The sequence below is a fragment of the Emydura macquarii genome, unplaced genomic scaffold (assembly GCF_026122565.2).
Source record: "Emydura macquarii macquarii isolate MOO-44397 ecotype Brisbane River unplaced genomic scaffold, CSIRO-AGI_Emac_v2 contig_2734, whole genome shotgun sequence".
In the NCBI taxonomy this organism is placed as follows: Eukaryota; Metazoa; Chordata; order Testudines; family Chelidae; genus Emydura; species Emydura macquarii.
Genome location: NW_027132871.1, coordinates 288572 through 313826, shown reverse-complemented (window position 1 = coordinate 313826; position 25255 = coordinate 288572). Strand labels below are relative to the sequence as shown.

The 25255-nt window shown below is 39.7% G+C and overlaps 1 protein-coding gene across 5 annotated transcripts in view; it reads right to left on the bottom strand.

The window, feature by feature from the left end:
- SCML2 (Scm polycomb group protein like 2) overlaps positions 1 to 19539 on the bottom strand; it is a 188664-nt gene extending 169125 nt beyond the window's left edge. For all 5 annotated transcript variants that reach the window (XR_010923262.1, XM_067566080.1, XM_067566081.1 and 2 more), the window contains exons 1-2: positions 19257 to 19539; positions 1507 to 1614 (exon numbers count right to left, since the gene is read on the bottom strand). Coding sequence is in view for 4 of the 5 variants with exons in the window: in XM_067566080.1 (XP_067422181.1) it covers positions 1507 to 1528 (22 nt within the window). In the remaining variant the exon portion in view is untranslated. The remainder of the gene's footprint in view (positions 1 to 1506; positions 1615 to 19256) is intronic.
- Between the last annotated feature and the right edge of the window lie 5716 nt (positions 19540 to 25255).

The window sequence follows — 25255 nt, the reverse complement described above, 5'->3', positions numbered from 1 at the left end:
TTCCTCCAATTATAATCCTCTTCCAAATCAACATTATTTCGGTCTAGTTGGGATTGATGTGAAGACAGGTGGTTTTCTTGCAAGATACCATCACTGCTAGCTATATAGAGGCTAACGAAACTCCAAATCTGAATTTAATGAAAAATAAAAAGTGGAATTGTGAGATTTTTTAAATGGACAAAACTTCCCAAGCAGTTTTCCATTGAATAGGAAGGGTCTGGAGATTGAATCCTGCTGGATCCCATAGGACTGAGATCTTGACGATTGATGAAAAACTGTCCATTGTCTTCTGGGAAGGTCCCAAGTTTTGAAAAGAATGGATCCATGGTTGAGCAATTCCATCCACCTGGTTTACACTTTACAAACACTATATACGGCAGATTGGTTTGAAGCACCTCTCCCCAATATATAGAAACAAAATTCTTCTGCCGATAAGATCACTCATCAGAAGAGAGGCCAAAGTAATCACATCCATTATATAAGAAATTGGAGACAACTGGAGATTAACCCAAGCTTTCTTCATTGACTTGTGATCCACCAGGGACCAAGTTCAAGGGTTTGGACCAAGAAGGCTAACTCCTTCAAGTATTGGGCCTGGTAGAGCACCTGAGATGATCCTGGTGACCTCTTAGAGTTCCTTCTAATGTTGAATTACAGTTTCCTAACACAGGGAGCCTTCAGAGAAGCCACTCCTTTATAAGAAGAGCCAGTTTATTGACCAACGATAAGACTATTATATCTGTGAGTAGAAGAGTACCCCAGGTCTTGTAGAATATTTTTGGGAAACAATGAAAGCAGTGCATTGCCTTAGAAATTGTGTGTCAGTCTTTTCCCGAGACACTACTTCCTTGATCTCCTTGTGGGAAGGGAACCAGATCTATCAAGATTTGCACAGCCACTTCCTAGGGATTTGTTCTTGACATTCCAGATACCACTCAAATAAGGGACTCAAAGTTTTCCACCCTGGCTATATCTTATGATGTGTGAGGAGGCTCCCTCCGAGGAGTCTTTATGTCTCTTCTTCAGAGTTGTCAAGCACCTTAGAGTGACAGATGCTGAAAAACAGTTTATCTTATCTACACGAGCTTTTGAAAGATAGTTGCTGATGCAGTTTGCTGTTGTAAAACAATATCTGACATTACACATTATTCTACTGCTAAACTATGCAGAAGTCACAGAATCCTGTTATCACTTATAAGTGATTATATTTTAACAACACATCTAGGTATGTGCTTAAATTTTCTACTGGGACTCTATTTTAGATTGTCAGAGGACAACGCTTGTTTTGGGTGAAATTGTATAGAATGATTTCAATTAAGGCTGAATTTAGCAAACCTAATGTAAGTTTGGGATTTCTTCCTTTAATTTGATTCATAACAAGTACATATTGCAATCCTATTTCAATTTATCAATCCAGTAGTTTTCATTATTAGGGATAATAATACATCATTACCCAAAAACAGTTTTAATTTTTTCTGCTTTCTTTCCTTTTGGACAAAACCTTACCTTTAGTTGCTGTTCTCCCCATGGTAACACTTCTGTGATCTTCCTTCTCACAATAAAAAGGCTAAAGTTGAAAGACCAGTTAATTCTTCCTTTCAGCACAACAGTTTCCTGTGGAGTAGTAATACAGTTAGTTAGTTATAGACCAAATACAAAAAAACTCCATTATCTTGCTGTTTAAAGCTGCAAAAATTTAACTAGCTACTTGTAGAGGAACTTTGTGTAAACAAGAGCTAAATTAAAGCAAGAGTGGAAGGAGGAGAATAAAATAAAGTTTCTTATTACTTCTTTATTTTAAAGTGAAGTGAACCCTTGAAAAGAAAAATCAGCTTATTTCACACAGCATGTTATGATTTGATATTAAAAAATACGTTGTTACTACTACTTACGTCTTCTTTTTAACATTATACAGACTGTTTTCAATTTCAAAAACACAAATCTTTTTCCTTCCATCTTACACACTCTCAATCCAACAAAGGTCATATTAGAAAACACCGCTGGCAAAAAATGTTGTGCTTTTTAAAAAGTAGGAAATAATAAATTGTTGTTTGGGACTTCAACAGCAAAGGCACAATTGCTTGCTGATGTAAGTTGCAATGGCGAGGAGTGTCAGATCACAGATATCCCTAAAGATAACTCTAGTCTCAAATATAGCACAGGCCTACCTTGCTGTGGACTTTAAAAACCAAGAGGCCCAAGTTAGTTAAGCCACTCCATCTCAATACAGAGAGAAGAGCAATATCTATTTTGTTACTAATGCTCCACTCCAGCACTCACATTGCTGAGCTTTACTGATGAATTTCATCTGTATTACACTGAAATCAAGACAGTCATGGGTTAGTCCATCAGCAACAATGTTAGCAAGTCAGATGTTTTTCCCTTCTCTCTGCAAATATATAGAAGGTAAGAATCTAACACAATTTTCAGTCTACCAACTTTGAGAGTTTCCTGTGTCAGTTTCTATCATGTTTAGCTTATAACTCTGTGCTTTAAGAGTTTTGTAACTTAAACATACACATTTTCTCTACAACAAAATTTGGCTAAAGAAGATACTACCATGGATTTCTGGAAACCAGACTTTCAAACTTTCATCAATCAAAACTACATATCTGTTATAACAGATATAATAGTTCAAAGCTAAGGATGATACAGAAATATTAACTCAATTTTTTGAACTTCACTGGGGTATATTAGAACATTTAAACACATACATTAAAAATTCAGAGTGTCATTAAACATCTGAATAGCTTTTACTGAAGCTTCACAATTTCAGGTAATTGAGAGTTTGTAACTATCATGAGGGACTTCACCATGCTACATTTTACTTCTACAGTATACTTCATGTGGATAAAAACAATTGAAAACTCTATTCAATGTCATTTAATGAAATTTGTTAGTTTTAAAAATATTTGTAATGTACTGAATGGGTATTATTGCTAAAATTATAAATGTAAAAAATTCAAGATTAAAACATAGTTGTAAATAAAATTGAATATTAAAACAAGTAAAGCATTTTTGCTATACAATAATGCTTATAAGTGATCATCAATATCGGGTGTTGAAACCCATTTAAACCTCCTAATAATTTGTAATGATTGTAGAATTACCCCCAAAACATTTCAAGACCTTTTCTTTTTAAGCAATAAACTATGAAAGGTGATGCAGAGTTAAAGTAGCTGCCTTTATGGGTAGATTACTTAAAACAGTGCATGGTTTTTATCTTTTTTGTTCCAAACACTAGATTACACTTGGTGCTGTAATAAAGATTCCAACCCTGCAGTGATAGTCATCAAGTTTAGCACAAGTGGAGTGTCTGTCAGAGACATAAAAAGGATTCCAGCATTTCATTAGTTTGTGTAGCACCAGATAGGCTATTTTACAACATGCTCACCAGCCTGTTAAAAATGTAAGACAATTGGAAGTTCTAAACCGTTGTTTGAAATAATGCAAACACAACAACAGGATAAAATTTACTACTATTTAGAAGAGGTTTTACTTAAAAGCCGGTTGCACTAAACTTATTCTGTTCAGTGTGCTTATTAAGTGAACTTTTATAAATTATTTCGTGTCATATAAATGAAGCTGTACTTGAAAAGTGAATTTCTGAGCTTCCATTTTGAAGAAGAGCACGAAAGCTCAGTTTCACCAGAGATAGTGCCATCAGACTGAGGCAGAACATAATTTCTTTCTGGGGTAGAGTTGAGGAGCACTAGCTCATTGTTTCTGACAGGACCGGTCCCTGTGATCTCCCGAATAGTCTGTTGTCTTATCTTCTGCCTACTCCCTACCCTAGCCAGGATGGGAGCTTTTTGCATATAGCTTCCAACATCGCTAGCATTCTGATCAGCACAACACATCCATGTATAACTGCAGAAAAAAGTTGGACAAATACAGAGAGTGAAGCTTGCATAGATGCTTAGGCAGGACTGGCAGGGAAGACATCCTTGAATGTGAGAGTGAGCAAGCAAGCAGAGTGTGATGAAAAAAAGATAGGAAATTAAGGTAAGAGAGAAGGTTGACATAAATCTAGAAGATGGAAGTCAGAAACAAAGGAGGAAATGAACAAGGTAGGAGAATGAGACAGGGGGAAAGGCAGGTGCAAGAACAGAGAACTAGGAATAAACAGAAAGTAATGGGATTGTTGAGAGGAATGGAAACTAAAGGCAAAGAAGAAAAATACAGAGAAAAATCAATCACACTAGGAATAACACTTATATCAGTTACAACAGAGGAAACACCTCAAGAAGAGTCAATTCAGACATTGGAAGTATAGAATCAACAGGGGAGGTCAACAATAAGTCACTTGACCTAAGCTAGGGAAACTGAAAATCAAAGGCAAAGGGCAAGAGAGAGAAAAGCATCAGGTTAGTTTCAACATTAAAATGTTTGTAAATGGAACCCAATAAAAAGAGTCAACATGGAGGGTGTCCATGTCCTTGCTACTAATAGTACTTACAGCTGGGGTTTAAAACAGCCAGTAAATTCAGCTTCATCCCTTCTGTTTAACTCCCCCTACTTCATTTGATTCTGAATTAGATGGTGAGCCTGTGTCTGCCTTTAACTTCCTGATAAGGCTTTTGTTGTCCAAACCCCATTCACCCTTATCTCCCACTGTGTGAGCTCTTGGTTAAATATATGTATCAATAGACAAGCCTAAAGCATTTGCATTTCCAAAGTTACTACTACACAGGGCTGAAAAATATTTTCCATCTACTCTAATATTGTTCTTCTAATGTAAAAAACTAACCTGAAGGGCAACAATTACTGCTTTTTAGAGGCCAGTCTTTTAAAGAGATGCTGTAAAAAAAATCATACACTTTCTGTACAGAAATTTGTCCCAGTACCCTGCCTCCTGTTCACAAGAACACTGTAAACACACAGAGTATGAAGAAACAATTTAACACACGAGTTTAACACATGAGATTTCAAAGATACCTAACCCAAGGCTGGCTAGTCACTCAACATAGAAGATGGATTTTTTTTTTAATTATTTTAACTGCACACTTTTGTTTTGAAGAATCAGATGCTTCAGGCTCAGTTAGACAGTTAAATGAAAGAAGTGGGAAAGAAGTGGGAGGGAAGGAAAGCAGATTAAGATTTTGGCCCTATCAACATTCAGGGTATAGCTCAAAGTCCCAACTCTGCAGTCCTTAGTTAAAAAACAAAATGAATGGGAAGTTCTGACTGAGCAAAGACTAGGAACCCATTTCAGTCCAGTTGATTTCTTTCACACAATGTGTAAGGACAACTGCAAAATACAGAGAAGAGTCAGATATGTGAAATTAAAATCCTCTCTCCAATTTTGATGTAAATTATTTAAAGAGACACAGTCAAATTGAAATCTAGTCAGTTAAAAGTAATTTCAGGAACTATCTCTGCCTCCGTGGTTCTACTTTTTCCCCTTACATTTTCCTTTTTTTCCTTAATGTTTCCTCTCACCTTGGCTTCTATGGGAAAGTCCCACAAACAATATGGGACACGTACTATGCAGAACGAACAGGGAAATTGGCCATACACAGGGAGCCGTCAAATGCACGAAGTAAACTAACTGGTATTTCCCCCTCTAATCTCTTTCATTTATACTAACCATAAATTTTACTTCATAGATTACAGAAACACTGTTGTCGTCTAATCTGACCTCCCATATAATACAGGCCATAGGACTCCCCTGAATAATTTCCTAGAGACTATATCTTTGCAATACTATCATCCATTTATTACTAGTATCATAACATTATTTATAATTTCAAACTATCCAGTTCTGTATATAGCTGACCTATATTAACATTCTTCTTGTTGTTTCCCTCTTCCACCTCCTCCTCCTTCCTGTTTGTCATACCCACTATTATATCCTGACTTAAATTAGGCAGTTCTTCATGGGAGGGACTGTTCTATTCTATGCTGAGTTGTGTACAGTACAATGAGATCACAATTCTAATTCAGATTTAGTGCTACCATAACACAAAGACAGGTAGAGTATTTCCAAACAGAAGTTTGACTTCTAAGTTAATGGCGTCCCTTCAAAATATTTTGAAAAAATGAAAAATTATTTTCTTAAATTTAATTTCATAAGCACCTACCCATCTCTCTTTTAAAAAAAAATTAAGAAAAAGCTTTGAGGCTGTTTTGACAAGAAACTTGGAGTTAGAAGAGAAGAGAGGGATAAGAGAAAGCATAGGGAGACTTAAAATAAGTTATTTATACATAGGCTTGGCAGAATTCTATATTATATATACATACATTATATATACATATATACATATATATACACAATATAAAATTATGTGAGCGTGTGTATATCTATCTCCAGATAACATTAATGCTTATTTTAAGAATTCCCTGCCACATGATTTTTATCAATTTAAATTTTCACAGTTGTGTGAAATTATGGGGGGGGGTCAACATCACATGTCAAAGTATACAAAATAAATATCCTTAAACAAACTCTAATAAGTTTTCAAGCAGCATTTTTCTTAATTCAGTGATCTGTAAATTTCAATTATCAATGGAAATACTTTTCCGGGGGGCGGGCGCACACGCACATAGTGAAATTGATATTTATCGATAAAAAATTAATCCTTCCAAACCTACTATATGATGTTACTTCCAGATAAACACCTTTGCTATTTACTTCCAATGTATCTGCCGTTCTGGAACCCAGATATGTTTACTTCCTGCCTACCAAAAGAAAGTATTGTATGCATACTTATTTCTGCAATACAGATGTTCACTAATCCTAGTGCTGGCAGTTAGGACCTGCTGAACAACTATTAACAGAATTAAGATACTGGTGGAAGAGAGACACATGAAAAAATATTTCTATGGGTAAGACAATCCAAGATTTTACATTTATTATAATATTAAAACAATCTAGCTGTGTTACTGACATTAATATTACAATATATCATTAAAAATACTTTTTTCCTTCTTTGTAAAATAAAAAACATATGCAGGTATTTTTAATAAGAAATTAGGCCTAAGGTAGAAGCAGTTTTAGTCCATACATTTAAGGCTTTCAAGAAGCAGAAATTCAATTTTCATCTTTTTATACTGCAAAGCTGATAAACCATTAACACCGAAAACTTTTTCTTCTAGTTGATAAAAATGCTGAGCCAGGTTTTTAATACATATATATCTTAGCTTTTTACAGAGTTTGCCACTAAAAGATCAAAAATAATAAATCTTACAGCTGGTTGGTAAACACAAAAACTAGCTTTATCAAAATATTTTCTCCCTGAGTTGGGAAGTGAAAATGGTTAGTTATATATTGATTATTTAAATAAAATATCCCTTTGCATTATCTGTTGCTATAAAGATCACTAAGCAAGTTTTGATAAATTGTCAATAAGATTATGGAAACTTTACTGCACAACATGCAACAGATAATTAGCATAAATGTAAAGCAATAAACTTTTGGGTATCTAGCCAACAGTATTACACTGTAAAGTTTTGAGAGTCCCTTTTTAGACAAAAGGCAATATGTCGTTACAATTAAATCAAACTCTTGTCTGATCCTTCACAATCTCTTTCATAATAATCCATTCAATACAAACGAGTAAATTTCAATATCCATCAAGATATTGTGTTTAAAAGGGTATTTCAAGATACTTTAGGCTGAAGAGCTGTCACAAAACTTAATGAGAAAAAAAATTTCTATTTTTTTTTTAAAAGTGTAACCTCGTCACTGTTGTGAAATTTAAAATAAAACCATATTTTATTACTATATAAATGCCAAAATGTGAAATTGACCCATGTAGTTGCACTGTTAGCAAACAAAGGCCAATTTACTTGTGCCAATAGCATTCTGAAATAATATGAAACGAGATTTAAAATTAACTAAATCAACAATCCTTTCAAGGAGAAGAGAGAAGGCATGCCGCTCCTCTTAGGGCTGCAGATGCAAAAAAAAAAAAAAAAAAAAAAGTTTTCCCACCCTGCTTTCATGTTCTAACAATCCTAAATTTTACAACCTAGAAGGATGAAATAGTATGTAAGGAATCACTAGAGCTTTAAGGAAGCTGGACCCAAGCCCATTAAGATGGTTAAAACAAAATCTTCAATGCAGTTTGCCCACAAAAGAGGAGATTTAGAATATTTTTGTTCATACTCCGACAGCTCAAAAAATGGCCCAAAGCATTTTTAAACTAGATAGGAAATTCAATTTCTGAGCAGCCAGCAAATTCAGTGACAGCTAGGAGCTCTGTCCATATTTAAGTTGCAGGTAAGTTTCTGTTTAAAGTAAAATTGTATATTTGCTCTAATATCTAAAAAAGTCAAATAGGCTGAAAATTGTAAGCTATATTTTACTACTGTGTATTTACATAATGTAAGTGCTGCTATAACCACTCAAACAATTTGGCAAATTTACCATCTTAAGCATCTGTTTTGTTTTCCATGACCCCTACAAGCCTTGAACATTTTCTTAGAACATATTCATCTGGTCAGCATTCATTGGGCTACTACCCTGATCTCATTCAAATCCCTGCCAAAGGATTTCTGCTGCAAAATAAACTAAACTAAATAATTTCTGCTGCAAAATAAACTAAAATATTCAACTTAAAGAAAAATCGTGTTTGCTAAGAAATTTGTATGTGCTTAGTTTCACATGCCAATTTATGCACTCTGTTGAATCCCACCCTAGCCCCTCTGACTTTAACTAACCCTCACTTGCCATGGCAGGCAGCTTTCTAACTATTTGTTCTGTGAGGTACCTAGCATACCTTCAAGCACAGAACAAATAAAACAGGTGGAGGGGGGGAAGAGAAGGGGACTGCTATTATAAGTGTAATAATAGATGCTCAAAACTGCTAGTATGGAACGGGATGCTAGAGATCCCTATAGAGCTGTTTGCACTTCTCTACAAAAGCTACCAGCAGCACCAACAATATAAAATCTGCACATAAAGACAGTAGGGGGGAGAAAGTAAGGGGGAAGTCCTTATACAACTATATAGGGCAGCAGTGGTACTTCGAAGAAGGCTGGATGGTACGCGAGCCGTACCGCAATGCCGAATCCGCCGCCGAAAGTCCCCCTCCGCTGCCGCCGCGAAATCCCCCCCCCCTTTTTTTCCCGAGTGGTACTCAGGGGAAAAAAAGGTTGAGAATCGCTGATATAGGGGATTCTGGCCTGGTCCAGTCAGCATTATCTCAAGCTCCAGGAAGATTCTGGAAGCCATGGTCTATAGACAGAGCACCGTTATTCTGAAGCTGCGAAATCCACCCCTTGCTGTGACCCAGAAATGAAGGTACGTTAAAAAAAATTTTAGCCCTCATAGTTGTGAAAAAAGTCTTCCAAGAGTGTAACTGATGACTGCTTTAATTCATAGTTAAGAAAGGTGCTGACTGACCCATTTATCTCAGAGTTAATTCTGAAATTAAAAGTGACAATTTCATTGTCAGTAATGTTAACTATATCGCTACTGATCATTTTATAGCAACTGTGCTTATCTTAAAAGATTCTGTGTACCCAAAAATTAGGTGTAGTACATAGCAAAATTCTGCCTGTCTGACACCAATAAGCTGGATGTTTAAATAAATTTGGGAGGCGGGGAAGAGGAGAGAACACTACTTCCCTCACCTTAAAATAATTTTTGTATCCAAACAACTTGGGAGGTAAATTTACTAAACTCTAAATTAAAGCAACTACTAAAACAATATTAACTTTAAATTTGTTGGCCTCAACACAAACCTAACACCACCAAATACATTAATTCTTTTTGCTGGGAGCATGGGTAACACTGACAGTCCTGGAATCTATTAATTAGTATAGAGTCAACCTGCACAGCACAGGCCTGTGCAGCAGTAAGAGGCAGCTTAGCAGGACAAGCAGGATCCAGCACAGCAGCAAATGGCAGAAGAAGTTGCAGGCCTACCATTTCCTCCCATGTGGCAGCCTGATACTGAATTAAATAGATGCTACCTGCACCCACAGTGCTATCAGACACACATTCCATGAGATTCCTCTCCCTGCATTTAAGGTGTCTCTCTCATTGGCAATTGAATAAGCCAGCACCATCCAACTGCCACCACCCAGGAGATGCTGACAAAGGCAGTACTCAGATCGTCCTGCACCAGAACTACCTGCTGCTGCAGCCCATCCTCACCTACACAGGCAGACCAGTATAGTCATCTGCGCATGGGGTGCTGGGGACCCATAAGAACAGGACACAAGCTTTTGGATACCCTCACAAAAGGTGCTTCTGAAAGAAATAGGTCCCAGATAGATTATTCCCTTCCTAATTACACAGCTGAACTCCAGGCTCACACACATTCCTGTGCCTGACACACTTCGGATGGTGGTAGTTACATACCATCCCCCACCTGCTAACTCTTGCTCCTCTGCAAAAAACAAACCTCCCACTCCCCCCCCACACCTTTCAACTGGCTTCCAAATCCCAACTTTCTAACGCTAGCAGGAGCATTTCCAGTGCTAATACTGACAAAAACATATTTGTGAGAGTATTCCCCCAAATACTTTGTTTTCTGCAAACATTCTTGAGGATAAAACACATACAAGGATTTTGCAAATACTTTCTTGCAGTATTTGCCCAGCTGCAGTATTTATCCTGAAAAAGGACCTTTTCCTTCCCATTTCATATGATGGAAAGAAAAGACTGAGTTTTCCAGTTAATTCAAAGCATTTCAGAAGGGTTCTCCTTTAAAAACCAATGTCATTTTTTTCCTCAAAATTTATTGTAGCTGAAGACAATAGAAAATGCATTCATAAATCCCGATGGTTCTATAACTATTAGAAAATATTGCTTGGTACTAGCAGATGAACTTTCCTGCTCTCTCTCTCAATCTCTCCCCCACCGCCCGCCCACCCCTCCACCTCCCATATAGCTGTTTATCACTTTAATTTTTCACCACCAGTATGCCCCTCTGTCGAGCTCTGACTGCTCCAATACATATGGACTATACAGGCAAGTCACAGTATTGAAGACCATTACATATGCTAACAGGCCTTTTCGACCTCTAATTATTCAGTCCCAACTACGTGGTGGTGCCACTGGTAACTCTGACTCAACTATGCCATGGCACTGAAAGCTCTTCGCTTCTTTCTCAGACACGAGATTTGCTGACATATCAAATTTGTCATTTTTGTGTTACTTTTCAAAGTTTGTTTAAAAGAAATCTATTCCATCAAGTTTTCTCTATTTGACCACCAGGTACTTGAATAATGGTACACACTCTTTTTTATATATACACCTAATTAAAATGGTGCTGCTCTCTTGTAGGTTTTGTAATGCTACCTGAACTAATGTATGCTAAGAGCTCAACCTACTCTTTGTCCAAGCTAAGAAGGATATCATATTACCTTAAAGCAGCAGCAATTTGAGAAACATGGCAAAGAAGCCCATACCCTCCTAGTAAGAGATTCTTTTAAAAAAAAAAAAAAAAAAACATTTCACATTTTAATTAAAAATTGTTGGTCAAATTTTAAAGCTGAAGGTACAGATACAAAATTAAGATGTTTGGTGAAGATCTCTACCTTCAATGCCTTACTTGCTTAAGACACCAACAAACAAGGGGAGAGCTGCCTAGGTATTAAAGGAACACCACCAACTTGGGGAAAAAAATCATTTGTGTCTGAGACTGTAGTGCCAACTATAGTTACAAGCAACACCTACCACATCTGTTGATGTGGGATAAACAATGTTAGGTACTTCACAGAACAGACACACAACATCACAGCCCCAAGGAGCCTTTAGTCTACAATTTTAGACATGACCTAATGAGAGAACAAACAAGAGACTGCATACATGTGTGTGTGAGAGAAGGGGTGATTCTTTGAGATGTTGTAGGAAAGGAGTCGCCCATTCCCACATCAATAAATTATATTTGGTGAACACCCAGAGCTGCAAACAAGTAGACAAGATAAGTAATGCCCAGACAGGTCTAGCTTTTGGAGATCCATGGATGTGCCTTTCATAGATTTAAACTTTTCCTGCACTGATGCCTCTGATTTTGATCCTGGATTTTGGTGGCAATATAAGTGCTCAAAATTTTTCAGAGGCACTTGGTAGTACTCAGCCACCTGTTTAGAGGTGGGCTGAATGGTGGCTGGGGTTTGTCAGAGCCTGTTGCTGTCTCTAGTATGCTGTCATTAATGGGGAGAACAATCCTAGCTGGGCTGATACACTCAAAACATCAAAGAGTTTGTGATTTCTTGCATGACTTGTTTCAGTATCTAATGTCTCTGTGATGCAAGCTAAGAGATCCATAAAAACTTGAAAGTAATCAGCCACCAGGACATGGGCTGATGGAACTGTCTCAATGATGACCAGTCTTTTGTTGAAGACTGGGGGTGCTGCTGTTCTTGTATTGCTCCCAGTTCTTGGGTACTGAAAGGCTCTGGTATCAACAATCTGGGCAGCGATGCTGCCTGGAAACTTATCTTCTCCTCTTCATGGAAGTACAGGAGTGGGATGCTTGAGATGATGGTCCACAGAAGAACCAGGACAGCATTTGAAATTGACACTAGCCCAGTTGTGACTGGTTAGACCAATGCCACTTGCATCTCCTTTGCAGGGGGGCCCTGCATGAGCGATCCCCCAGTGCTCGCTCTAGGATCACTCACAGAAGGTAGAGAGGCATCCCTGCTTGATGTCAGGGAGAAGACGAAGTCTGGAAAAAGTGATGAAGAGTAACTCTCTCCAAATGGCAGTGCTATGTGGTAACATCTCAGCTCCAGTGACTAGTGCCACCCTGGTACCAATGACATCCCAGGAGAGTATCTCCACAGATCCAGGAGAGCATATCATGGTCCCATAATCAGCACAGCCAACATGTCAGTAGCATCTTACCTAGCATCACTCCCTTATCAGAGTATAGCCACTCTGTGCTTGGAAGAGTGAGGTTTGCTCCCCTCTCTCCAGAACAATGCTTCATGGTGATTGGAGCAGTGTCTGGACTTTGCCTGGCACTACTTTTTGATTTCCCCTTGTGTTGAGGTACTGACGCTCGCTCTAGGGCTGACACTGTCAGTGCCAGAGGTGCCGGTGCTGAGGCCAGCGCTGAATCTATCAGTACCAACGCTGAAGGGGTTGATGGCGCTGGTCTCAGTGTAGCAGCCACTGGTGCCAAAGTGTTTGGTGTCAATATGATAGTATTGATTTCTACAGTATCTTCTTCCCTCCCTTTCTGTCACTGATGGACTGTGGTGTCTGCTCAATGGTACACATGCTGAGGATGACCCTTCCAGTTCTTTGGAGGTGGTTATCTTCTCTAGGTCTGAGATGAGGCACATATATTGCTTAAGTAGTTACAGTTTCAGCTGCAGGTCCTTCGATTTGTGAATCCCTGAAGAAGACTTAGAAACTGAACATTTATTAAGGATATAACCATCCCCCAGATAGAAGAGGCATCAGCTGTGCCCATAGACCAGGGGGACGAGTCTATCGCAAGTCAGATAGGTTTTAAACCCTGAAGGTTTAGAGTCCACCATACTGGTTGTCATGAAACACCTTGCCCCACTATACCAGGGATTTTTTTGATTTTTTTTTTTAATTTAGAACATCTAAATTAAAGGGATAAGGAGGGTGAAGAGACATTTTTCCCCATCAAACTAGTTGAGAATAGGCCTTTGAAGATCAGAGAAAGCAGTTGGTGGGACATTTGCCAGGTTTTCACTCCCTGTCATGATTGGTACGAGGGAACTGCAAGGGGAGGGGAAATTTGCAATCACTCCACCCTTTATGCCCTCACTCGGAAGCCCAAGGAGCTACAGGGTGCACGTGCACCCCCAGACAATTCTATTAAAAAAATAACCTGACCTCACGCACGAAGCACATACCCAACTACAGTGGGATTCATACAGACATATACCCAAAGAAGAAACTAAAGTTCATTTTTAACTTTAATCAGTACATTTTTTATAAGTTGTGTCAGAAACAAAGGAAGTATCCCTCAACTACGCATCAGAATGTATGTGCAATATGATTTAATTATATTTTCCCATGACCAGACATGACCACACACAATAATAATAATAATAATATCCCTCTAACACATAATAATATTATAAATCTTTCTCCCACTACATGAAGAGACCATCAAAATATGGCAAATTTTAGCACCTAAATAAGATCTTAAAGAGAAGCCAGCCAATTTCTATTTTTACAAACTTACCAACCACCATTTTAAGTAACTATTACCAAACCATCTTGGAATTTTGACTAAGATTCTGGGTTTCCTGTGACACTGAACACAAGTCCAACTATAAAACAGTCGCAAAGGTAATGAAACCAAAAGTCTAATTTTTTTTTTTAAATCAAATCAGGTATTTAAAAAAAAAAAAAAAAAAAACAGACCATCCTGAATTTTAGGGAGTAATATTTATGGGGGGGGCACTGTTTTGTATTTTATCAAGACAGGGTGCATGTGTCCTGTATTTATAAAATGTCCTATTAAAACGAACAGAACTATCATCATTTTATAAGTTTTACAGACCACTTGGTCCTTTATTTGAGCTGGAAAACTCAAAACTTCAGAAGTCTCTTGGCCCATTTTCTTTGTTCTTTTAAGTCTCAGTGAACCCTAAAAGCACAATCCTTTATATTATTACTTTGCATGTTTTCATTTCTGCGATAGACAATCAGGACATACACTGAGTGCCAACAGATATTTTTCCAAATATGAATTAATAAAAATTTTTGAAATTCCTGGGCACACAGAGGTCAAGTTATTACCTATTACTATCCCTTCTGCAAACTCCTGAAGTGTGGTTACAGTATCTATTCTAAAATATTTTACATTTACATTTAGAGAAATGCAGAACAAACCACAACTGTCTTTAAAAATTATTTTTAAAAAATGTATTGTGTGTATGTTCTAACAGTGCTCATTACTTCCGTGTTTCAGGAAGATGTCCCTCCTTATTGCTGAGCTTAGCTGAATTCAAGTTCAGTGTCCTGGGCACGCTGAATGATAAAACTTTGTTTCGTACTACTGCTGCTGCTTAATGTCAAAGGATGTCTTGGTGAGGTCTTTGACTGCCCCCCCCCCCCTCCTCACAGAACCAGAACCTGCATTGAGTAATAGTGAATAACACTGAGATTAGATATGATTCCCCCACTTCCAGCTCACTCACTGAAATGCGAGTCCACAACCCAACTCAGAAGAAAAAAAGATGGAACATGCTTGTTAGAATCTGGGGACCCACATGCAAAGAGCGGGAGCTCTATGGATATGATCTAGTATCTTTCACTTCCTCCCATCTTTTGAAACAAAAAAACAGGGTTGGGATAAATAAACTCTCAGCACCATTTAACTTCAGGCAGTTGCCTGGATGCGTTGGGCTTGTATTGGAAGCACCACTACCAACAACTCCTTTGAGATTAAGAAGCAACATGGAGAAATTCACCATTTATTTTGCTCAGAACATTGTACTTGGATCCAGTGAGGGAGTCAGCAGCAAGAACATATACCTGCCTGCTCAAAGTAATGAAAAAAGTTAAAATCTAGATATATTTGAGAAGTCTGATGCTGCTCTTTCACTGAGCTTTCCTAAGTGTAATAAACATTTACCATATAACCAGATTTTAAGAGGATGGAAGAATACTCACGACATCAAAGCTGTAGTTAACCTTTGGGTATCTATTCAGTTTCTTCTTGCAACTGCAATATATCTTTGCACCAATTATTTAGTGTATGCTAGAAAATGAGCATGTATTTTTGCAGAATTTAAACAATTCCTGCAAAATATTTATTCTTAAATGCACTACTGTACACGTATGTATAAAGCAAAAATAATTTGACACAGGATTATTTATACTTTATAGCAACTAGACAGCAAGAGTACCAGTGCTGTCAGCTAATCTTTACAGTGAAATATTAATTTCAAAGTAAGTATTTTGTTTTAAAGATTATCAATGACTTTCACATTCAAACAGTGCACCTGAAACTTTATTTAAATGGCCTTTTGTTTAAAAATAATTTAAATATTTAGAGTACTAAACTTTGGTGTTATACATTCTTCTCCACTGCAGAGTGTCTGCATTACTGCAAAGCTTCCGTTAAATCAGATGCTGAAAACAAAAAGTTCAGAAAACCGTTCTATTCGTTTAGTTTATTTTTTCTTTATACCAATTTAAGTAATATAATCCGTACAGTACAGTAAATATTAAGTACTACTCACAAAATTGGTTTTTCTTGTTAATAAATACACAGTTTGATTGTACAAATAATTTTTCAGAATGCACTGCCACAGAGTTAACTCAGCAGTTACAAGACTACTGGTGGGCTGTGCAGCACTTGCTGGTGGATCAGGTATGCTGGTTTCCCACATGGTGCTGACTCTCCTACTTATTTCCTGCTGTTAAACTGCTTTAAAAAACATTTAGAAATACATTAAAGCTTTCCTAACCTTACTTTTCCCACATCAGCAATTGCTCGTTATCACAGTGACTTTAAGTTATTACAAATTGTAGGGCAGTTATCTGTGAGACCATCTATTAAACCGTGATCCACGCTACAAAAGAATTTGAGACGCTCTACATTAATTTAAAACTGAAATATCTGACAAGTAAAAATAAACCTGAAGATGCTATATTTAGTTAAGATAGTACACTTCAAGCTTTTATTGATGAGCTGCTGTCATTTCAGGTAAGAATGTTTTGAAAAGCCATCATCAATCTCTAAAATATAAAGGATATTTCTCTCTTAATCATCAGATTTGTTCTATTAGTTTTAAGATTATCCAGCGTTAACAGTGAAGTTAAAACAATTTTTAAGATGAATTACCACACCAAAATATTTACATATCTGGACAAAATACTCTTCCTCTTTGTTATAATTCCTAGGTCATAAAGCTGTTTAATTATTTCTGCAGTCCTTCATAGCTGATTAATCAGAGAGAGAAGAAATTGACTATAGGGAGAAGAAAGGCATTAACATATTTTAAATTACAATAAGTAACTATTTAGGAAAGAAAAACACACGAAAGTGCTTTTTATTCCTAAAGTTTAACTGAGCATAAAATTTAGCTTTAATAAAATAAGGTTCCACTTAATTACTAGCCCACTTCAATCTGTTCTGCAATTTACCGCAAAGGCTACAGACAGTGAGTGGCTAATGGATAATGTTGTGAAAAGAATTTTTATGAAAGTTGCAATTGAATATTTCACACTTTGTCAAAAAGTATATATACTACCCCAAAGAAAGTTAAGAGATGAATCTCCGAAAAACAATCCCTCATATAATAAATCCATTTTAACTTACTCTGTAATCACTTGTATGGTATAAATTAATTTCAAGCTGAACTTTATGTTTTAACATGCCATATTTTCCAAGTGTAGTATGAGTGCTCCTCTATCCCTAAAAGCTTTATACTCTGCATTCTGCCAGTCTGACCAGTGATCCATTGACAATCACAATATGACCCATTTTTGCACAGCAACAAACACATCAGCAGAGGTGTTTTTTTGTTCGGCTGTTTTGCAGGTTGGATCTTTAATTTTTTTGCACATTTTAACTAATGTTTTTACATTTTAGGTGAACACTTTCAAGGAACATATACATTTTAAACATTACTAGCAAACTTCATTTCATGGTCACATAAAATTAGATTTTCACTGGCACTACGTAGTGATATTTAAAAAGTAAACATACTTTCATACAAAGTCAGGAGGGAAAAACATAATACACGGTATCTACTGCTCAGGACTATGGCTTTTCTTGAACAGAGAGGCATTGACCAGCCTCTTGCTAGCCACACACACTGAGAGCAACAAGGAAACCTTATTCATGTTGCCTTGTACTTTTTTCTCTGCTCGGAGAGGGAACGCGCCAGCCTGGCTCAGACTGCACTAGGGGCAGGAGCCCTCTCCGTGCAATCATCTCTCCCCTCCCATCACCCCATTTCAGGCCAAGCCCTTCCTCGGGCAAAACTCCCATTAACTGGAGCAGGCCCTGGCCGTATAATTTCACTAGTGAGTGAGGGGATGCAAGTGCATCTGCTGAGCCCGCTCCTCCATGTGCCCGATCTCATCCGCTCGTGGGTGAAGCGAAGCTGCTGCCCTAGATGAAGAGCAGCAGCGGACGGTCCCCGCGAGTGCATTTAGGCGCCGCCGCTGCTAGGAAGGAGGGAGGGTGGAAGATTCACCTCGCGGGCTGCTCCAGCAAAGGGACTAGGAGGTGTGTCCTCGCCATGCTCCTGTCAAACGCTCACACCCGCACCGAGGAGACCCCGGCCCCCCGCAACAAACGCGGCGGCAGGAGCAGCGGGTAGGCTCCGGGAGGAAAGAGCCAGGCGTTTCCCAGCGCCGATCCCCTGGCTGAGGGACAGGTAGATGCACAGCTAACGGGGGCACCAGCCCCGACCAAATCCAGCCACGGGAGCGGCAGCCGCTGGGGCAGCCTGCAGCCCGGCCCGGGCGGGAGAGTGCGCGGGGCAGCGCCGAGGGGGGCAACGTAGCCATCGCGGCTGCTCCTGGGGCCCCAGCCAGGCGCGGGGCCGAGCGGGAGGGAGGGAGCCCCAAGCCCCGGCACAGCGAGCGCGAACCGGCCGCAGGCAGCAAGGACCGCAGAGGCTGAGCGTCCCGCGCCTCGCCGCTCCCCGTCCCCTGCACTCGGGCTGGGACCGAGCCTCCGCGCCCGCTAGCGCGGCACTTCGCTCCCTCAGCCCCCAGGGCTCGGCGCTGCCCGGCGCTGCCGCCGCCCCCCCCCTTAGCCCAAGCCCCAGGGGGCTGCAGGAGCACGATCCAGGGAGGGAGACCGAGCCCTGGCGCCCCTTCAGCCCTGCCCCCAACTCTTCGGGACGGGCCGAGGACCCCGCTGCCCACGGCCCCCTGCCCCGTCCCGTGCGCTGCCCGGGGACGCAGAGGAGGGGCGATGCCGACGCCTGGGCTGCTCCCCCCACCCCACACACCGGAGGAGGAGAGACGGACGGACGGACGGACAGACACGCCCGCCCCTACAAACCACGGGCGCAGCTGGGCTAGCGCCAGTTACCTGCCGCAAGAGGCGCCGAGCCGGGGGGGGGGCGGCACTGATGGGGGGGGGCAGCGGGGAGAGGCCGGGAAGCGGCTTTGCAGCTTGAGGAAGGAAAAGACCCAGCGAGACCCACCGCCTCCGGCCGCGGCCGGGCGAGGGGGGGAGGGGGGAGCTGCAGGGGGCTGCAGAGCCCTCGTCCCCCCCCTCGAAGGAGCCGAGGGAACAAGGAGGGCAGCTGCCCCGCTTCTCCAGCCCCTTCCCCGGCCGGTCTTGCCGCCCCGCAGCCCAGAGCGCCGCGAAGCCGCCGCCACCGCCACTCACCGGGCCGGGGAGGAGCTGCCCGCTTCCTCGCGCGCCGCCCGCGGCTCGTCGGTCCGTTGGTCTGTCAAGCAGCGCCCAGCCCCCGCCAAGGGACTCACGCCGCCGCCGCCGCCGCCGCCATGTTAGTGGGGCGCGCGCGCGCATGCCCGCCAGCCGCCCTGGGGGCCGCCGCCTCCTCCTCCCCACACAGCCCGCGCAAGGGGGCAGCCGGCTGCCCCCGCCCCCAGCCACACTGGGCCCGCCTCCCCCGGCCCCAGGCGTGGAGTGCAGGAGGCTCCGCGGCCGCTCGCCCGTAGCAAAGCTGTTTACTTCAGAATTGCGTGGCTCTGTCCACACAGCCCGCTGGGACTCAAGTTCGAGCCCCAGCCGCTGTCCACACACAGCTCAGCCTGACCTAGGCCAGCAAGTACTCCGGAGCCCAGTCCTAGGATCCCGCTGGGATGGAGTCAGCACCCAAGTCCCCGCCGTGTCACGGGTGGCAGCCCGGTCCTTGTGCAAGCTGGACTCAAGTCGAGCAGCAGACCTGAGTCAAGCATGGCTGTGAGCCAGCAACTGGAAACCCATTGCAACGCCCAGCTCACAAGCCTGGTCCAACAGACCTGGGTGTACAACGCAAGTTACATCTACACTGCAGTAAAACAAGTGGCTGGCCAGTCAGCTGACTCGGACTTGAGGGCTCTGGCTATGGGGCTATAAAATTGCAGTATAGGTGTTCAGGCTCCAACCAGACGCCAGACTCTGGGAGCCCAGGAGAGTGGTGGGTCTTGGAGCATCTACTCTATCAGAGCCTGACAAGCCCAAGTCAATTGACCCAGGCTCTGAGACTCAGTGCTGTGGGTTTTTTATTGCAGTGTAGATATACCCCAAGGAGCCTGAGGATGTTGAGTCTCCCCCTGCAGTTATGCTACTGAAGTCCATGAATGTGTTGAGTGTATGTAAATATAATACACACACTCCCAGACATACCCACACCCCTACGTAGAGGTGCATATGCAGATAATTATACTGCTATATAAATGAGTGCACATTCATTTTAACATACACTTATACACCTACTTTATGCATACATATAATTATATAAATAACTTACAGATACTTCTAGAAGGGGTATAAATTAGTGTGTAATATATAACACAAATAAAAACTAAATTGAAAGAACATTATTATGGTTGCAAAGTCAAGCACTGGAAAGTTAGTAAATGCCAGAATTAAAGCTGCCTGTTTAACTTTAATTTTCCCCCTTGTCCCTATCCATTATGATAGTCTTTAATTAAATGATCACATACTATTTTTTCCACAGGACCCCGACTCATTTAGTCCAAAGGATGGACAGTGCTCACTTAATGAACAGCTATTCAATATTTTGTTTTCTCATTGTTCAACACATGCCTTATTTACTGCACACTATTCAAACCTTGCTTTGAAAACAGAATTTATTCGCCTCTTTATGCACTTTTCTATGGTGCCCATCAATATAGTATCTAAGTGCTTTACAAACAATAACTATTTTTACAGTACAAGAATCCTTTAGATGAGGAAGCATTATTATCTCCATTTTACAGATGGGGAACTGAATGAGGCAGAGAGAGACTAATATAAAAAGTTTCCACTAATTTTAGGTGCCCTGTTTGAGACAGGTAGGAGCTGATTTTACAGAGCATTTAACACTATGTAGCATTTCATGTGTTCAAAGCACAACTCTTATTGACTTCAACTGCAGCTGTGAGTGATCAGCATTTAGGCAAATCAGAGCCCAGGGTCTTAAGTTCAGTACTCAGAAAATAAGAAACAATTAATGAATGTCTCTTTCCTGTTCCTCTTGCACACACACTCTCTCTCCTTCCCACCACTGCAGGTCTTCTTGCCCAACCAGTCCCACCCTATCCTCCACTCTCCCCACTCCCAGCTCCCTTTCCCACCCCGTCTCAGCCTTCCTTCTCCTACCTCCCAATCACACTTTCTCTCTTCCTCCCTCTCCTCTCCGGTCCAGTCTCATCAGATGTGTTGTCCTAATCTACTCCTTTCCCTTCCCGCTGATCTGGATTTTGTCCCCTCTGCATTCGAGTCAGGCACATAGAAAGCACAGAATCTTCATAGAGTTTAGCAACTAAACTGTAAAAAGTGTCTATTGAACATCTACATACTGATTTTTCATGGGTTTATAACTTGGCTAAATTTCAATGGATTGTCACAGGAAAAGGAACATACCTGACACCAAGCCTACGCTGGTGCCAAATTGTAAGACCTGCTCCAATATATGGGAATGCTAGAGCTTTTCAAAGAAAAGGTCACCAGAATTTTTTAAACATTGCAAAACACATTTTCCCCTAGCCTTTGTCTCAGAAATTGCTGAACCATTTTGGCAGAAAGTTTTCAAAAAATTCCACCTGAAGTGGAAGCATGGAAAATTTCAGTCCAGACAATTAAATGGTGTCAAAGTGGTAGAAAACTGAAAACAGTCTTATGATGTGAAATATCAGACAACCTTAACAAGAGGCAGAGCTACCAGCCATTCCATCTATAATATATGACTGCTATTTGTATGTATGAAGTAGATAGATAAATCTGAGTGTGAGACTGTACATACACACATTTACATACCTGAATGTCAGCCTAATGCACTATTGCTATCTGTGAACTATCTGTGTAATTGTCTGTATGAATAAAATAGGTATAAATGTGTGGTCGGTATGGTATAAAGTTTTAAGATCTATAGTAATAGCTATAGACACATAACTATCACATTATATATACACATATGGTCACAACCATATACAGTAGAACCTCAGAGTTATGAACACCACAGTTACGAACTGACCAGTTAACCACACACCTCATTTAGAACCAAAAAATACACAATCAGGCAGCAGCAGAAAGAGAGAAAAAAAAAACAAATACAGTACGGTACTGTGTTAAACGTATACATAAAAAAAGAAGGAAAACCAGCATTTTTCTTCTGCATACTAGTGTTTCAAAGCTGTATTAAGTTAATGTTCAGTTGTAAACTTTTGAAAGAACCATAATGTTTTGTTCAGATTTAGGAACTTTTCAGAGTTACAAACAACCTCCTGTCCCGAGGTGATTCGTAACTCTGAGATTCTACTATAATGCATATTGTAATCTACAAACAGGTCTGTCAGATAAATAATAGATGTATATAGATACATATTCTATAGATACACAGTGGGTAAAATATTCCAAAATGCCTAAATGAGTTTAAGTTTCATTTTCAAAAGTGATTTAGGTTACAATGAAACTTAGCAGCCTAAGTCCATTAGAGCCAAGTCCAAGCCCTCTGGCACTTTTGAAAATTGTATGCCCTATACATGGACATATTCATAAAACACACATTAGAATCCTACATACATTGCAAGTTATTAATAGTTCTTTTGTAGTACCCTCAAGTGCACTAGGTACTTCACAGAGTCAGAAACACAGAGAAGATGGGCTCCTGCTCCAGAATGTAAACATGTTCATTTTGTAGACAATGCTGAGGAAGCAAGTAGAATAAAAAATATGGAGCTCCAAATGAGCAAGAAAATTTACAACAGAGGGGCATAATTACTGCATGTATACCTAAATATACAATATTATATATAACAATTATAGTAATTATATATCTATGCATACAGCTATTTTTAAATGCACTAATAGCTAAATACATACAGAATGATGATTAATTTGATACAATACTTTTTCCTTTCAACTATAATCTCAGGAAAATATAGATAAGCATTATTATTTCCATTTTACAGATACAGAGACTTGACCAAAGTCCCACAGCATGTCACTGGGAGAGCTGGGAAGAAAAACCATGTTTCCTGATGCATACTTCCTACTGATTCCACAATTATTTGTAGGATTTGAAAAATCCATTTACCTTGGGCAAGTGCAGGATCTACACCATTAGTTTCTGCACGTATCTGAGTTTTGTTTTTTTGGTTTTTTTTAAAAGCAAAAAAGGTTAATGCTGCTATTCAAAACCCTGTGGGCAGCTGTGACACAGACAATAACCAGCAGAGTAGAAAAGATAAAAATAAAGTTAAGCAAGGAAACATAGCACACGACAGGGATGATCAAGAGCTGAAAAAGAGAGCGCTCTTTTTCCCCTCTAGCAGCCAAATGGGACCAGCAGGTCTTCAAATGCATCATTCATCCAATAGCTAGAGTTTGATGCAGAAGAAGGAGCTCTCCTAGGAAAGCATTGAGAAAGAGTCCCACATCTGTCTATTTTCCAACAGTTGCAGGTGAGTAGTGGGCTTGTCATTAGGACATTGCCCAGAGAGTTTTCTGGTGAACAACTTGCTCATCTTTTATATCAACCTATGGCTAGTGAATTTAGTCCTCTAGTTAGTAGGTGTCTGGAACATTTTTCAGTTTCTGGCTATTACATACACATACATACATTATGTTATATATTATTATATATTTTGTAGAGAGAGTCCTTCACTTTAGATTTGTTTTAAGGACATTTTCAAAGTGTTGTCTTCTTATGGGAAAGGATTTTACCATTTTTATGAAGCAGTAAGCAATGCTAATTGCTCCCCCAACAAATCAAGTGTTTCAATAATACATTTTAAAAAAATCTCTCTTGTAATTTTGAACCCTCCTTCATTCAAATTGTCACAACAGGACAGCCCTGTATATAAAATCTGCAGAAAGTATGAGAGGATGGTCAATGCTTTTATACAGAGCCACAGTTTACATATTAATAGGTCTGAATTCTGCTTTTGATTATGTTAGTTCAATGGGAGTTGCAGGCACATATCTGAAGACATTTGGCCCTTTGTTGGGTATGAAGACTGTCTATTTCAGAATGGAGAAATTAGGCTGACTGTGAATGGGCTGAATAACTCAGACTCAGATGTCCTCCAAGTTCCAAATATGTGATACTGACTCATGTGTTCAATAAACCCTCTTTCTATTGTGCTTTCTATTTTTTGCCTGTTTACAGGAAACCCACCTTCTGCTTCATGGGTTTAAACTGTTTAAACAGATTAAAAGAGCAGGAATAATTAACTGGCAACTGTAAATAACATTAATTACAATTGTATTTGGAAAATAAACATTAATTGTTGCATTCATCATACAGTATACACATAACATGTTCCCATCTATATACATAGAACTAATTACATTAGAAGATAAAGGTCAAATTCTGCTCTCATTTACATGTCTGTAAACCTGAAAGGAGTACACTGTTTTAAATAAAGTGGTATAAATCTGAGGAAACTTCAAGTGAGATCAGAATTTGGTGCATTGTTAGAATGTTTTACAATGTTAGTTAGACACAATTTGGGTGACAGGATGGAAGACTGAGTAACTGTTTTCAAAGGAATCCTGGCTTGAGCTATAAGTAATTGTTTTGCCATCAGAAAGGTGCTGATTGCAACTTATTAGCTGAGACAGCTATATAGATTTGCTTTATTTGATTCCCTATTTGTATGATGTAAATGCATCCTATGTGTTGTGTGGCAAAGGGGAAATTATATTTGTTTTTAAAATATGAGATAAAAACCTATATAGGCTATAAAACGTTGAGTTATATCAAAGTTTCCTATAACCTCAATTTCACGTTGTCACATTTGTGAGGTGAATAACGTACATGAATAGAATGTGAGATGATAGGTTTATGTAGAATGGATATAAAAACAGGGTTTGTAACGAATAAGGGTGTGAAACACAGAAGTGGTGGCAAGAAACAAAAACTTCATTTTCTGGTCATAGTCATGTGACTTAGATGAGGTTTCCAAAAACAGAACCCCATTATGTAACATAGGTAAGTGTTTACTATGTATATTGAACATTTTAACAATGCACATTAGCCCAAATTCTGCCCTCCCTTGCAGTAGTATAAATCTGGAATAATTCCATTGCATTCATTGGAGATACTCCAGATTTTTTCCCATGTAAATGAGAGCAAAATTTAGTCCACCTTCTTTTGGTATAATTAATTCCTTTGTGTATAGATCAGAATCTTATACGGATACTGTAACCTT